Below are 17171 nucleotides of genomic sequence, written 5' to 3' on the forward strand. Positions count from 1 at the left end.
GGGAAGTTGTGTATTCATTATTATTATTTTATACTTGTAGAAATTGAAACCTGAAGATGTTAAGGTTTAAGACATAAGTTGGTAGGAGGTTTTCTCATTAGGCCTCATTTGCTTTGCATATTCTTATCCTCTCTTGCAAAAAGTGAATTAAATCTTTATGATCTTTGCGTGTTTATTTAAAACCACAGTATATCAAAACACTCAATATTTTAAATTCTCTGTTTTAGAATCTTGTCACTGATATTTGTGGAACTTGAATATTTAACTACCCATGTTTCTACTATTGCTGTAGAAAGGGTACTGAGTTTGATAGCTAGAAGAGCTAGAGACTTTAAAAAAAATTTTTTTTTTAATGTTTATTTATTTTTTGAGAGAGACAGAGACAGAATGCAAGTGGGTTGGGGCAGAGAGTGAGGGGGACACAGAATCCAAAGCAGGCTCCAGGCTCTGAGCTGTTGGCACAGAGCCTGACGCGGGGCTCAAACCCATGAGCTGTGAGATCATGACCTGAGCCAAAGTCGGACACTCAACCCACTGAGCCACCAAGGCACCCTGAGGCTTTTTTTAAATAGAGAACTGAAAATGGGAACAGTTTAAAAAAAAATTTTTTTTTAAGTTTATTTATTTTGAGAGAGAAAGTGGGCAGGGGAGGGGCAGTGAGAGAGGGAGAGGTGAATCCATGCCGACAGTGTGGAGCCTGACATGGGGCTCGAACTCCTGAACTGCGAGATCATGACCTGAGCAGAAACCAAAAGCTTAACTAGCTTGAGCCATCCAGGCACCAGAGGAACAGTTGTTAATTTGCACTCTTAAAAATAAAAGTATGACTGTATTCCTTTAAGGGCAATAATTCTGTGTTACCAACAAATACATATAGCAGAATTGTTGCTAAATAATAGAGTGATGCCTAGATTCTGTGTAACTGAAAACTTGAAATGGGTCATACCTGGTCCAGCTTAGGCTGAGTGTGTCAGTAAGACATTAGCAAAATTGACCTATATTGTGTTGCAGTTACGAATTCAATTTTCCATCAGTATAGAATGGTAGGTGAGATTTGAGAACTGATAGACCTAACTAGATAGACCTTAAAATAGTAGTTTTTATTGGCAGCATTTAGTTTATTCTAAACCATAACTAAATAAATTTCCTTTTCTGTAACGCAGTTCGTATTAGCAAAAAAAAAAAAAAAAAAAAAATTAATCTGTTTATTTCATTCGAGTGCTGAAAGATTTCCATTGATTATTCCTATGAAATGTGTAAAATTATCCAGATCATTTTTTTTGAGAAATAAGTACAGTCTGAATAATGCTAGGTAATACTATCCATACATTTAAGTATTTTTCTAATATATATCTTGATAATTTTGAGATTATCTTTATCTTGGTAGTTTTTAAGATTCTTTTTCTACTTTAAAAGCCCTGAAATAGAATTGAATATGTTCTGATTTTTAAGTAATTTAAATCTGAGAGTACTGATACAACCCAGTAGAAATGGTCAGGAATGTATTTCATCACTATTAACTTCCTGATCTTTTATATCTTCCAGAAACTGGGAGTGATTTTTCCATGTTTGAAGCTTTGCGGGATACCATTTATTCTGAAGTAGCTACATTAATTTCTCAAAATGAATCTCGTCCACATTTTCTTATTGAACTCTTCCATGAGCTTCAGCTACTTAATACAGACTATTTGAGACAGAGGGCTTTATATGCATTGCAGGTATGTGGTACCTAACATTTTTTTTCCTATCCTGTCTGGTACTGCTCTTCATGATTATATCTGGTTGCTTTCTTAGACTGAAGTACATCTTCTTCCATATGTATAATGATCCATTTTTCATGTGTTGTCTTACCATTTTATTTAAAGCTTCTTGCATGGCTTAAATAGCTTTTCTAAAAGTCTTTCTGAGCAATTTTTTAGTGTTTTGTCTTTAATGTTATTTCTTCCTCGTAATTAACAGGTGAGGAGAATTGCATTTGGTATTCTATCTGCTTCTGCTTTTAAATTTGTGAAAAAAAAATTAAATGTTTTACATAAGTAACTATTTTATTTCCTTATTTAGGACATAGTATCCAGACATATTTCTGAGAACCATGAAAAAGAAGGGGAAAATGTAAAGTCAGTGAATTCTGGTACTTGGATAGCCTCAAACTCAGAACTTACCCCCAGTGAAAGCCTTGCTACCACTGATGATGTAAGCTGATCATGATTAACGTAGACATAATTTCAGTATGCAGTAAACAAAAGTTAAATAAGTTGTTATAAATTGTGCAGATACCTGATAATTGCATCTTTAGCTTTCTTAAAAAGCTGAGTAAAACACATCATTTTGAGGTGAGGTATACAACTCAATTAAAATATGCCAGCAGTTAAATCCCCAAAATTATCTATAAATGATACGTTATAAGGTTTAAAATAGCTGTGTTTATATCTCTGGTGCCCAACATAGGAATTGATTGATAACAGATATTTAGTAAAATGTCTTGTGTTTATTCAAGACATTCAGTAAACCAGACTGCAGTCAGATCACAGAGCCCTTAAGTACATAAATACAAGATAAATCAGGTCTTTGGGTCGGAAGAGAGAAGCCTGGACAAAAAAAAAAATTATCCAGGGAAAAAAGCTAACGTACTCAAGTTATTGAAGAAAATTTTGAATAAAGTAAAAGCAACTGGGAAAAGGAAAAGAATGGTGAGGAAAATGGTGTATTTTCAGTAAACGGTGTTCTTCAAGTAGGCCCTACCTAGCATAGAAGTGATTGAATGAGTGAATGGCAAACCACTAGGATAGTGAGGAGATGATGTGTTAGGGGTTTGGAAATCACCTAAAAGGTTTGGACCCTGATGCTGTTATAATAGGTAATATGTGGTCCTGGGATAGCAAATACCTTTCTTTTTTCTCAGTTCTAGTATTTGGAAATTCACGGATAAGAGTGCCATAACTGAACAGCAAGTATCTGCTATAGAGAGTCAGAAGCAGTATTGCTGTGTTTCTGCCCATTGTTGATATTTTAACATTGTAAGTTCTTTTGAAAAGATAGTATTTTCTCAAAAGATTTCTTGTTTTTTCTTCACATGTACTAATTTCCTTACAACTATTGAGGACATTTTCTGAATTTTTGCTCTTTAACTTACATTCATGTTTGAAACAGTACTTTCCCAAGTCATCTTTTCTGCTTAAAACCTTAGGCTCCAACTCCTATACCTCTCTGAACACAAACTTGTACATGGTTTTAATTACTTAACAGTGTCAAATACATAATGTAAGTAATTGTTACTTGGGATTGCTATTATAACTACTTGGAAATCGTGTACTCTTTTTTTGTGGAAAATGAAGAGTGGTCCAGCTGTATACAAAAGTAGGAGATATGCAGTTACATTAAAGTTTATTAGCTACTGAAATAACTTGCTGAGAGCATGAATGATGTCTCTGTCTCCTGTACCTCCCATTGCCTCCCTTTTTATCCAGATTTCATATACATGGTATTACTTCGTTATTTTAAAATGTTTGAGCACATTGGTCTTTACCGTCAGTAGCAAGTTGAAAACTGAGCTACAGTTTATGATAAAGTTAATTTAACCTGACAAGATTTTAAAGTTAAATAAAATTTAAAGATATGTGCTTCCTGAGTAAGTGTCTTAGTACTGTAGACTGGGTGGCTTAAACAATAGACATTTATTTCTCACAGTTCTGTAGCCTGGGAATTCCAAGATCATGGAGCCAGCAAATTTGGTACTCAGTGAGGGCCCTCTTCCTGGCTTGCAGATGACCACCTTTTCCACGTGTCCACATGTGGCTCCGATGTCTCTTTTCTTGTATGGGCACTGATGCCGCCATGGGGGCTTCGCCCTCATTACTTCATCTGAGCCTTGATTACCTCCCAAAGGTCCACCTCCTAATACATTGAGAGTTAAGGCCTCAGCATACGGATTTGGGGGGTCAACACAGAGATTCAACCCATAACCATATTGATTTGGCACAAAGAACTGTACTTAGTATTACTTTTAAATAACTGAATTGTTCTTTAATTTTTCATTCAAAACTTCATTTCATCATTAATGTTATTAACATCCACACTTTGTTAACGCTATTTAGTCAGTAGCAGCACAACATCCAGTGTTCCAACCCACAGATCTAGAGCAGTGCTGTCCAGTGGAACTTCGTACAATGATGGAAATGTTTTATATGTGCATTGTCTAATATGGTAGCTATTAGCCACATGGGGCTATCGAGCACTTGAAATGTGGGTAACAGGACTGAGGAACTAAATTTTAATATAAATAGCCACATGGCTAGTGGTTTCCATATTGGACAGATACAGACTCTCATTCTCCAAGTTTCTAAGCCAAGGTCTTTTGAGCTTCATTTATGGAGCTTGTATAGACATATTTCAGAGTATGTAAGAGTTTTCATGCCCAGGAAAGAGAGAAGTAAAAGTAGGTATCTGGGAATTATAAGTCAAAAGAGAGTTGAAGAATTGAAGTTTAGGAAGAGGAAGAAACACCTTGTATCTTCTATTCCAGGTGCCATAAAATGGCAAAAGCACTTCTACCTTCCAATCTTAATTGAAGGAGCAACAAAATGACTCCATTTCCTGAATCATATTCTGTAATGCCTGAATTTCCTATAATCAGAGACAGAGGTTTCATTTCACAACTTAAGAGAAAAATTTTAAAGATTAATAGGAGAGAGAACACAATTGTGAAGTGGGTTTTAGAATGTGGGACTCTCCTTAATCACAGTATACACAAAAATTATTTTGAAATTAAATCCTGAGAAGGCCAAAACTATAAGACTTCTAAAAGAAAATCTTCATGATTGAACATAAGCAAAGATTTCTTAGGGTGCACAAAGCATTAACTGTAAAGGAAAAATTTATAAACATAAAAATAAAATCATTCTGCCTTTCAAAAGACACCATTAGGAGAAAATAATTTAAGTACATATATCTGACAATGACTATATAAATAATCCAGACTCTATAAAGAACTTTTACAATTCCCTTGTAAAACCCAACAGCTCGGTAAAATATGGGCAAGATTTGAACAGGCACTGCGTGAAGGAGGATCTGTAAATGGCCAATGTCCATGTTAAAACACATGAGGTGTTACCTCACATGCACTAGAAAGGCTGAAATTAAAAAGGTTGACAATGAGAAGTGTTGGTGTGAATATAGAGCAGTTGGAACTTTCACACTGCTTATGGGATTGTAAAATTGTGCAAACACTTGGAAGGCAGTTTGGCGGTTTCTTATAACCCTAAACACAAACATGGCATGCAACCAAACAGTTTTTCTTCTTAGGTATTCATCCAAGAGAAATGAAAACGTATGTCCACAAAAATACTTGTATTCTTATGGTGATAGCATCGTTAGTCAGGATAGCCTCAAACGAACATCAGCAGATAAATGGATATACAAAAGATGGTATATCCTTATGCTGGAATACTGTTCAGCCATTAAGAAATAATGAACTTCTGAAACATATGACATCATGGATTAATTTCAGAAACATATGGAGCAAAAGAAAAGCCAGACACTGTAGAGTGTATATTGAATGGTTCCATTTATATGTCAAGTTCTAGAACAAGCGAAACTAATTTGGTGATAGAAATCATACCAGTGGAGTGTAGTGGAGACTGACTGCAGAGGGGACAAAGGAACTTTTTGAGCTGGTGGAAATGATCTTTATCTTTAGGGAAAGTGGTTACATAAGGTTATTTTTAGAACTCATCCAACTGTACACTTAACGAGTACTTTGTTGTATGTAAATTATATTTCAATAAAGTGCATTTAAAGTGAATGATGCTGTCATGTTTTTCTTCTGGTAAAACCATATAAAGTCAAGTCCTAGGTATTGTTAGGGTTTAGAGATGGGAGAATTTCCCTGAGGGTGTAGAAATCATTTGAAGTGTTTAAATTTTCCAAGTTAAAATTAGTAGCTGGCTCTGTGAATTTTTATCTACTCAAGGACATATGTTCTGCAAGGTTACTTAATATTTTAATGTTCTCTGTGTTCAACCTTTAATAACTTTAGTTATATCACAATTTTAAGTATATAGTTTTATGCCAACACTTAATTTCGTTGTTAAATTTTGGATATCATAAAACTTTTAAAGAAATATTAGTGATTTTTGTTTTTTTAAACTATAACTTAGGAAACTTTTGAGAAGAACTTTGAGAGAGAAACACATAAAATAAGTGAGCAAAATGATGCTGATAATGCTAGCGTCATGTCTGTATCTTCAAATTTTGAGCCATTTGCAACAGATGATCTAGGTAAGCAGAATTTTTTATAATCTTAGAACATGACTTTAATACAGTCTTTGAATTACATTAAGAACCAGAGTTCCAAAAAGGCAAGATGTGGTAGAAAGACCATGGTTAAAAGTCTGTCCATCAGTCTAAAGTCAAGAGTCTCCTGTTAATTCCTTAGCCTTTGGCAAATCATCTGATCATCTGACTGCATATCCTAAAGAAATGGGAGTCTTAACCTACCTTGCTATATGGTCTTGTGAAAAATACATACAACTTTCTAGCATGTGTAATAGGAGTTCAGGAAATGTTAATTTCCTTCCCTTCAGGGAAACGTTATCCTTTAAGGTTTCCTAGTTAATAAATGGGAAAAATTGAGAGTTATCAGGGCCTCATCCAGTCACATTTTCAATAAAAATGTTAACTTCATAATTTGAGATAAGAACTTTCTTAAGCATGAATAGTCTTTAGTGAGAAACCCAGGTAACTCAAAATGTGCATGACACATTGCATTTTTTTTTTTTCATCATTAGTAAAGCAAGCATAGACGGTTGTTGTAGAACTCAAAAGTAAGAAGAAAATCTGGAGTCTTAGACTTGGAAAGGAGACTAGAGAAAAGAAAAATGTATAGGTACCTGATTGTTTCCCTTTCAAGAGATAACAGAGATTCAGTCATTTCAGACCTCCGGGGCATTTAGCTGATAAAATAAGGTGCTATTATTCTAGTGTTTTTTTCACATGAAGAGAAAAGATTTAGGTGATTCCAAAGGTCTCCTACAAAGCAAAGGGCCAGACCTTGCCTTATTAGATGTGCACCTTTTACCAAAGCAGTAAGTCTTCCTTGCCTTATTTTGACTATCAAGGACTCTAAGCCTAGCTCCCTTCTGAGTAAATACCTGTCAAGTCTGAACTGAAGTCCCAATATAGAGAAAAATCTGTGTGGCCAGGCTTTCCCCTTCAGGTCATTCCCCCTTTCTGAGTTACCAAGTGTTTTGTTTCATTTATTAATTTTTTTCTTACAGTCCTTCACCACTAGCTTTGTCTGAAGTAGACAAAGGAAAACTGGGAAATCTTTTTCTCAGGCCTTTTCCTGACCTTATTTGCTTGTGTTCAGTTGGATCATTTTCATCAGGATTTGAGTGACATTTGGGATGTATTTTCTTTGTACTGTTTACATGAAGCAACATGATGTAGTGAAATCAGGATGGACTTCAGAGTCTAAGAGACTAACACACCTTGTTACCCAGCTAGTGCAGTATCTAGAATTTGTTGAAGCTACGTTTCCTTACCTATGGTCAGACATTTGTTTTTTATTAATACTTTGTGAGGAATACATGACAAAGTTTGCTTTTATATTTTCTGGAAATGTTTTTATTCCATATGCAGGTAACACTGTGATTCACTTAGATCAGGCATTAGCCAGAATGAGAGAATATGAGCGCATGAAGACAGAGGCCGAGAGGAGCACAAACACAAGATGCACCTGCAGGATTGTTGAGGATGAGGACGGTGCTGCCGCCGCGGCTACCGTTCCTAACTTGGAAGGTGTGTTCCTGGTTGATTAGAAGTAAAAACCTATAGCTCATATGTACAAAAAAAAATGCATAGCCCCACCTGACGTATAATAGTAGTTTTATTACCAGTCTCTTTTCATTAAGGGTGCTAAAACTATGTAGATACTCCTTTGTGTTATTTTCCCATAAAATCATGAGACTTTAATATTTAGGATTCTGAATAAATGCATATGTATAATATCATAGGCTTTATTTTGCTAATAAGTCATTTTCTTTTTAAAAAATAGAAACTCCCATTGAAAATTGTAGTTCACAACAACCTGTAAGCGAAGTTTCTACTGTCCCATGTCCTAGAATTGATACTCAGCAGCTGGACCGGCAAATTAAAGCCATTATGAAAGAAGTCATTCCTTTTTTGAAGGTAAGCAGTAATTTCTTAAAACAAGTACTTTGTGTTTTGTTTTTTAAATCTTAAAAAAAGACTTTATTATAGTAAATTCAGAAAATACAGGTAGACCTAAGAAAGCTAAAAACATCAGTTTCATCAATCCTATAAATTTGTCTCCCATTATTTATATATACTCACCTCTCCAAAAAGAATATTGATATTCCTATAAATTGTAAGAATGTGTATATATTCTTGTAGATAGATGGGTAGGTATTTATTTAACAGTTTAAAACCATTCCTTTAGGTGAACTGACTTAAACTAAGTGATTATTTGCTTTCATCTGAAACAGATGAGTGTTGCCTTTTTTATTTTACGTTTTTGTTTTATCATGAGTGACACAAAACATACTTTTAAACATGTCTTTCTTGGTTAAATTAGGTATATTGGTAGTAATATTTAATATGTACAGTTATTGTCTAAGGGTTAAAAAGCCTGAATGATTTAGTTTTATGCTTAGGGAATGCAGGCATCTGCAGTCAGGAAGTTTCATTGCTTTTACCATTTTGTTTGTGATTTAAGTGATACCCTTTCATAAATATTCACTTAATTTAGTGTTTCAAAAAGTTTTTGAGGCCAACGAATCTTGACTTTTTTGGTAAGATTATAAGAACTTTGTTAATGTCAGTATTACACCCAGTCACCTAAGCTAGACTTCTTGACTCTCTTAACCCTCTTGTCACCAGCGAGTCCAAAACTGATTTTCCTTCCTTCTCTCCGGTAGCATAACCTTAATTCAGATGCTCGTGTTTTACCTAGACTGCCTGTCATAATAGGCAAGAAATGAATGTTTACTAAGCAGACTTCCCCCCCTCCCCCCCTCCCAGCCTTTGAGAGATTTCATTTAGGGACCTGGCATACTTTCCCAACTTCATCTCTCCCAATTCTCCATTTGGTACACTCACTCTAAATTGCTCAACATTTCCTATTCCTGCCATTGCTTTTTCATGTATCAGCCCTTTGTACAAGTTGTCACTATTAAAAATATGAAGCACCTTCCCTCTTTTCTGCTTGGCTGAAATGTCTTTTTCAGAGATAGTTGTTGTTGTTTCTAATGCGCTTTTACAAATCCTTCTAGAACCTAGTGTGCTGCTTTTATGATATCTGTTTATCAGCCAGTAATAAGTGTCTCCTGTGAGCTGACCATTGTGCTCAGTCATGAAAGAGAAACAGCCCCTACAGCTAAAAAGTATGATCTACTGGACAGTGCATAGCATGTAGTGATTGATCATTCATGTATCTTGACTTTTCTGGTATTTGATTCCTTGAAGACAAGGGACTGTTATCCTTTTTTTTTTTTTTAAGTCACCTGCTCTCACAGTGAATTTTTCAAAAGTGGCTTTAAATCCTTCAGTTTAAGAAACCTTAGAAATCATCTAGTTTAGCCACCTCACTTTACACACTTCTATAGAAAGAACAAAAAACAAAAAAACAAAGCCAGAACAGAAACTTAGCTGAGTAAAGGTTAGAAGACCTGCCTAAATGAGTTTAGTGGCAGAAGAGGGATTAGAACCTTGAGGTTACTTGGTATGGATGTGATAGGGACTCACCTCCAAAAGTGAACCATGATTTGGATTATTAGGTGCTTGCACATACTTCTCAAGGAAGATGAAGGAGAAGAAACTTGCCCAAAAGGGCTTGTTACAGAAGTTAGGACATTGGTTCTCAACTGAGGTGATTTTGACCCTAAAAACATTTTGTAGTGTCTACATACATTAGTTCCCAGGACTTAGAAAGGTAAGGGTACTAGCCTCTAGTGGGTAGAAGCCAGAGTGCCACTAGACATCCTCCAGGGCACAGAGTGACCACAGTGCCGACACTGAGAAAGCTGAGTTAGAAAACACGTGGAGCAAGTGGGTAGCAGGTGAGCTGTGAGGTAAGGTGTAAGAAAGGAAGTGATGAAAAATAGCCAGTTTCTTTTATTGGCTATTACCTGCTGTGGTTGGTTAAAATGTATAAACCCCTTAGCATGTATAGTGTGGGAGTCTCGCTGCTCTATGAATATTTCAAAATGTGTACCTGAAAATTGAGAAGCATCTATGCAAAACAAAAGCTCACGTGAATTAGTATTTCTTAACCAGTAGGTAAGTTTATATCCTAACCAGCTTGGATTTTTCTCAGGAGCACATGGATGAAGTATGCTCTTCTCAACTTCTAACTTCAGTGAGACGCATGGTTTTGACCCTTACCCAGCAAAATGATGAGAGCAAAGAGTTTGTAAAGTTCTTTCATAAACAGCTTGGAAGTATATTACAGGTAAGAGTTGATACTTACATGACTTACAATCTATACCCTCTAGTGGAGACTTTTTTTGGCCATTTTCTGGCAATATGCAGTTTATTCAAATAAATGTCCATTCCAGCAGCATCCATTGGGTGGGGATGATTGTATTAGGGAAAAAAAATTGTGTTAGGGCGTGTGTCTTCATTTGATCCAATCATCTCTAAGGGAATTCTCTCTCTTCTCCCTCCCTCTGCCCCTTCCCGCTGTATCTATCCCCTCCCCCTCCCCAAATAAATGAATAAACTTAAAAAAGACTATAAAAAATTAATAAACTTAAAATTTTTTTAATGTTTATTTTTGAGAGAGACAGACTTTGAGTGAGGGAGGGGTAGAGAGAGAGACAGACAGAATCCGAAGCAGGCTCCAGGCTCCGTACCGTGAGCACAGAGCCCGATGCAGGGCTCTAACCCACGAACCGCGAGATCATGACCTAAGCCGAAGTCAGATCCTTAACCGACTGAGCCACCCAGGCCCTCCCAAAATAAGCAGACTTTGAAAAAAAGAATGCTGGCTCATATAAAAGGAGGAAACTTGGAAAATACTCTGATATTAACATTAAAAAGGGAAGACTGTGTGTTTTCCTCAATGGGCACCTCAGCTTCTCACCGTGGTAAATATGTACCCCTGGTACCGTGTAGTAACATTTGGTGTTAGAGTTCCCTGTTTAACTCTGGTGGCCACCAATTCTAAGTAGGGACTAAATCTGTGGATGACCTGATGTCCTTTTCCTTTCCTTCTATATACTCTTCAAGCAGAACTAGCACAATTCCTACTTAGGTTAATATCACTAAAGAATATTACTGTTGTTTCCTAGTAATATTAGCCTTTAGTTTTAACTTTTTTCATACTAAAAAGTAACAGAATTGTTTTTCCCTGGGTATTATAATTTAAACTTGTTAATCCTCTGTGTTGCTCTACCCACAATTGAAGTTTACTGTAATCTTAAAGTTCCTTGGTTTATCTTTGAATAGGATTCACTGGCAAAATTTGCTGGCAGAAAACTCAAAGACTGTGGAGAAGATCTTCTTGTAGAAATATCTGAAGTTTTGTTTAATGAATTGGCTTTCTTTAAGCTCATGCAAGATTTGGATAATAATAGTATAACTGTTAAACAGAGATGCAAAAGGAAAATAGAAGCAGCCGGAGTGATACAGTCTTATGCCAAAGAGGTAAATGATATTCACTTTGATTTAGCTTTAGGAGTAGTTATAATTAGCATATAAATATAGTTCTTGATCATTATTATCTGAAATCACACTTGACCTCAGGAAACATATTTTCGAAGTAATATCAGTTAATCAGATTACACAAATCAGTACATATGGTAGCCACATACTGAATCTCAGTGGAATAGCAGTGGCTAAAAGATCAGGAATACAGACAGAAATTGGTGACAGGAATTGTCATATATATTACTCACATGATTGTCAGTTGCTGAAGAGAGGGGGACTGGGATCCGGGCCTCAACCAGCCAACTGCCTGCTGTAGCAGTTGCCCACCCCAGTAGATGTCCCAGGAATATTGATCACCCCAACCAACACACGTCTTGTTTACAAGTTAGGACTTTGGTTGCACATCTCTGTAGCTTCTTATGCCCTATTAAATTTGCCTTGATCACATATGAAACTGGATGTTTTTTTTCCCCGTAAACTGGAGGCATACCAAGACCTCATACCTCCTCTTGGCTCTCTAAGCACCAGAGGGAAAGCAGGTCAGGACCCAAAACAGAAAGAGGTAACCCTTCTCCCTGCAATGTAAAGTAGATAAAGTCAAGTCATCTATTTCACACTTTTCATAATATTTTCAATCTAGACACAGATAAGTTTCAGATCATTTCAGCCACTGATTGCTAAGAGCTTGAAGAAAATAAAACAGGAAAAAAACCCATAAGAAATGGTTGGAAGGGCTGCTTTAAGATAGGCAGTCTCTTGAGGCTGTTTGGGTGGGTGTATGAACTAAGGCATGAAAGACAAGGAGTTTATAATGAAGATGAAAGGGAAGAAGAGCATTGCAGGTAGAGAGAACTGTGAGTTTAGAGGCTGAGGCAGGACTGAGCAGTTTGGAGAACAGGAAAAAGGTTAGGGTGGCAGGAACCCATTAAATGAAGTGAGACTGTAGATGAAGTCACCTAGGTAGGTAAGGCCAAACTGGTAAGGACCTTCTCTTTTATTTTATTCTAAGCATGATGGAAACCCATGGGAACTTTTCACATAGATGAGTGACATAATCTCTTGTGCAATTCAAAAGGTTTGTCTAGATACCACATTGTATAGGAATTGTAAGAGAGAAGAGATAGAAGCAGGGAGACTGTTGTCACTATAGTAGTCCAGGTAGGAAATGATGTGACTTAGCTCTGAGTGTGCACCAACAGATCCATTTTGACGATTGAGTCAGTGAGGAGTTTTAATGGTGTAGGTATGGATAATAAAAGTACAGCACAGGCTGGTTTCAGTTGTCTGACTTGTTGAAGGCCCATTTACGGAGACTGGAAAGACTGGGAGGCTTCAGTTTGGGGAGTGAGTCAAGGTTTTTGTTTTAGAATTAGTGAATTTGAGATGCTGTTATATATCCAGGGAGTTGTCAGGTGGGCAGTGTTGGTTTTGTTTGCTAATTTAAAAGATTTCAGTGAAAGAGTTGAATTTACATTTCTAAGATAGCGTTCAGTGCTTTGGATTATTTATCAAAAACTGCAGATTTGTGAAAGTTACTAAATACAAGTGTAATGCGGAAAGGTTGCCCCTCATTTCTGTTTAACTTGCTTATAGGCCAAAAGGATTCTTGAAGGAGATCATGGCTCACCTGCTGGAGAAATTGATGATGAAGACAAAGTATGTGCTAATTAATTTGTGCCTAAAGACAGTGCTTTTGAAAGAGAAAATTAAATAACTTTTAACAGCTTTTTAACATTTGAGATTCTGACAAAACTTCAGTTTCTTTTAAAAACAATTACTTTTTGTATTTTTTATTAGATAATGACTAATTTTTTTTTTGGCAGACTTACTGTATACGTTTTTAAAATGTATTTTAAGGAATTAATTATGTTTATTTGTGACTAGGACAAGGATGAGACCGAAACAGTTAAGCAGACTCAAACATCTGAGATGTATGATGGTGACGGTCCCAAAAACGTGAGATCTGATGTTTCTGAACAAGAGGAAGATGAAGAAAGTGAAGAATGTCCGGTGTCTATTAGTAAGTGGAAAGGCTCGTACTAGGTGTATATGCGAGTTCTTTATAGGTCACTTATTCACACAGTTGGGGGGAGTGTCATGATTACAGAGGTAGGTGTCAGCCACTCTGGATTTTTTGGTGTGGCCCTAATTATTTCCCCTTTCTGTGCCACAGTATTCTAGTGCTTACGGTTTCGAAGGTTTCAGATACTAGTTGTAAAGGACTTGTGCGGTGCAGGAATGCAATATGTGGTAGCTGACACTACGATTTAGTGATGGAAATTTACTAGAAACTGTGTGTTAATCAACTTAGACTTATCCAAAGCTGAAACTCAGGCTTTGACGAATTACGGAAGTGGAGAAGATGAGAATGAAGATGAAGAGATAGAAGAATTTGAGGAGGGACCTGTAGATGTTCAGACTTCACTTCAGGCCAACACTGAAACTGCGGAAGAAACTGAACACGACGATCAGGTATTCTGGTTGGGACTAACACACCTTCCCCGAGTCATCTTCAAGTACTGAAGGCAGCTCCTTTTTAAAGGTGTCAAAATTTACAGCTTCCCTATTCTCACTCTCATGAGTAAACAGACCTCTTTACTATCCTTATTGAAATCCAAATGAAACACTAGTTTAATTTTGTATTTAGCAATGTTTACTTTTAAAGCACTTTAGTCTTTTTTTTTTTTTTGTAAAAGGTCATAAAAACTGAGATTACTGCAGAAGAGCTGGATTTTTCATTTATCTTTATGTATTTCCTAGTCATACATGGAAATCGTATGTGACAAAATAAAATCATTCCATTTCTTGCCTCCACCTCATCCTGTTCCACAGGCAGTATTTTGTATGATTTCTTTGGCTCTTTAACTCTATTTCTGAATAATGTGTTTGTATTTATTTATTTATGTATTAGACATTCTCTGTTGACTTCCTGTTATAGCAGGTGAAGCCTTTTAGGTCACTTAATGATTCCTCACGTAATTATATTAATACCGTCCTCCTTGTTTAATTGTGTCTTTAGCTTACATCTGCATTTAACCGTAGATGTAACCAAACTATAAATATTACTGCTGAACTAAGCAAATACTGTTTATTGCTTAGTCGTGTACATTTTTTTCACCTGAAATTAATACCTGTCTCAATTTTTTTTTTTTTTGACCTAATTTCCTTTGACCACATACCCGAGTCTTTGCTCTGCCCACCAATAGCTGTATATACTTCTCAGTACAATTTTCTACATGAACCAGTCTGTCAGTTTTGTTATTCCTGCTCCGTCTTGGGTTGGCTCTTCATTAGACATGCTCACTAGCTAGCAGCCTGGGGATTCCCTTTGTCATTCTTTATTCCATCTGTTTTGAGAATTCAGTCTTGTCATTTCACCTCATTTTGGTGGAGCACATTTCACGTATCTCTCAGAGAAAGTGCATAAAAGATAAATATTTTGAGGCTGTATTTATATGTCTAAGAAAATCTTAAATTCCTCCATGTTAAAAATCATTTCCCTCAGATCTTTGAGAGACAACTGCTCTGTCTTTCATCGTCTTCCAGTTTTCATTGCTGCTGTTGAGAAGGCGAGTGCCTTTTTTAGTTGTGATTCTTTGTATCTTTTCCTTCCTACACTGGAGCTTCCCCTGGACTTGTGTTGAAGTTTTACAGTGATGCACATTGTTGTGGGTCTTTTTTTAGTCACTAAACTGGGTACTCAGGGGGTCTGTGAGCAATCATTATCATGTCCTTCATTTTGGTAAATTTTCTTTTTCTGTATTTCTTCCCCACCATTTTCTCTCTTCATTCCTCCTAGAATTAATATTGTCAGACATTATTGGCCCTCATGGTTTTTTTTTTTAATGTTTTATTTATTTTTGAAAGAGAGAGACAGAGTGACAAATTGTGAGCAGGGAAGGGGCAGAGAGAGAGGGAGACACAGAATCTGAAGCAGGCTCTAGGCTCTGAGCTGTCAGTACAGAGCCCGATGCGGGGCTCAAACTCAGGAACTGTAAGATCATGACCTGAGCTGAAGTCAGATGCTCAACTGACTGAGCCACCCAGGTGCCCCTGGTTTAATTTTCCAATTTCTAATCTCCTCTCTTCTTTATATTGTCCCTTTACTCTGTTTTACTTTCTGGGAGGTTTTTTGACCTTAATACTTATGTGAATGTCATATTTTTAATGTCTAAATACTTTTATTTTCTGATTACTTTTTTATAGCATGCTGCTACTTTAAGGAAGCACTGTCTTCTCTTACTCACCTGCAGGCTTTCTTCAAATGCCTGTGGTACCTTTAGTGTTTATATTAAAAACCGACTCAGCATAAAGCAGATTGGGGTTGTTCTGGGCTTCATGGGAGGGCATTTGGGTAGATGGTTAGCTTTTTGGTAGAAAATCCCAAATGTTAGTACCTGTTGGTATTTTCTTTGGGGTGTTTTAGTTTCTCCCCAGAAGGGTCATCCGTTCTCCTCCTGCCGGGGAGGAGGTAGATACACCCCTTGACGGCTGCTCTTCTGGAGCTTGATGTGGAAATGACGCCCAGTGTCCCATCACTGCACAGACTTCTGCTGAATCCTTCTGTTTTCAGTGTGACATTTTATCCTGTCCTCATTTGTGCTTTCTGCACCCCACCCTGGCAGCCCCGGGTCTGAGGCTCACGAATTCCCTTTACCCAAAATATAATCTCCCATTTTCTATTTGAGTTTGGGGAGGGAACCTGGTGTTTGCGTCTTCTTTAAAGGGTTTCAAAGAACCACCAGCACCCCCTTTTCACCCACAATGTATTCCTTTCTTCCTAGAATCTGGTACTTCCAAGCATGAGGTGAATGTTACTGTTCTCTCTTCTTGCTGAAGGCACTTTGCTTCATCTTTCTCCCTCCTGCTCACTTCCTCTTCCATTCACTGAACATCTACATACAAACGGATGTCTTTTAGTGTCATTCATGATCCAGTCTGATCTGAAAAATAAATAAATAGTGGAATCCATAACACTCTAGTTCTCTATTATTTTGAGGTTAAGAAGAAAAGGAAGCCTTTTTACTTAGCCATCTTAACAGTGGCAACTATGCCTCCTTCTTGAAACGCTTTCAGAAGATATTTTTAAATACCCTTGTATGAAGGTCTCAAGTTGGACAAAAACCTTACAGTAGTAACCCATCTCCAATATAGTGGCCATATATTTCAGGCCCTGCTATTAAGACATCACTTTTTCCTTCTAGGTACTACAACATGACTTTGAAAAATCAGGAGAAAGCAAAAATGTCCCATCAGAACAAGAACCCACTACTAGTAAAGGCAAGAAATCTAAAGTGTTAAATTTTAAGATTATCTAAAGTGCCCTTTATATGCTTAAAACTAAAACAAAAAACAAAAAACAAAAAAACCCAACTAAATTCTTACCTAATGTAACTTGGAAGGTGTTTTGAACCTGATGTATGTCTTTTTTCCTTCCCCTAAGTCCTTTGTAGAAAACATGAGGGCTTTGTTTCGGCAAACACTTGTTAAACAAGAGTTGACAA

At 36.7% G+C, this 17171-nt stretch overlaps 1 protein-coding gene across 16 annotated transcripts in view; it reads left to right on the top strand.

Annotated features, from left to right (window-relative positions):
• PCM1 (pericentriolar material 1) overlaps nt 1-17171 on the top strand; it is an 82818-nt gene that overhangs the window by 57986 nt on the left and 7661 nt on the right. For all 16 annotated transcript variants that reach the window (XM_047090556.1, XM_047090562.1, XM_047090553.1 and 13 more), the window contains 11 exons: nt 1546-1718; nt 2062-2193; nt 6156-6276; nt 7639-7797; nt 8054-8187; nt 10334-10468; nt 11467-11664; nt 13261-13323; nt 13552-13687; nt 13979-14139; nt 16872-16947. In XM_047090556.1, coding sequence (XP_046946512.1) covers nt 1546-1718; nt 2062-2193; nt 6156-6276; nt 7639-7797; nt 8054-8187; nt 10334-10468; nt 11467-11664; nt 13261-13323; nt 13552-13687; nt 13979-14139; nt 16872-16947 — 1488 coding nt within the window. The remainder of the gene's footprint in view (nt 1-1545; nt 1719-2061; nt 2194-6155; nt 6277-7638; nt 7798-8053; nt 8188-10333; nt 10469-11466; nt 11665-13260; nt 13324-13551; nt 13688-13978; nt 14140-16871; nt 16948-17171) is intronic.

This window comes from Lynx rufus, unplaced genomic scaffold (assembly GCF_022079265.1).
Source record: "Lynx rufus isolate CCGP_SWC_20201006 ecotype Redwood Valley unplaced genomic scaffold, mLynRuf1.p SCAF_3, whole genome shotgun sequence".
Taxonomy (NCBI): domain Eukaryota; kingdom Metazoa; phylum Chordata; class Mammalia; order Carnivora; family Felidae; genus Lynx; species Lynx rufus.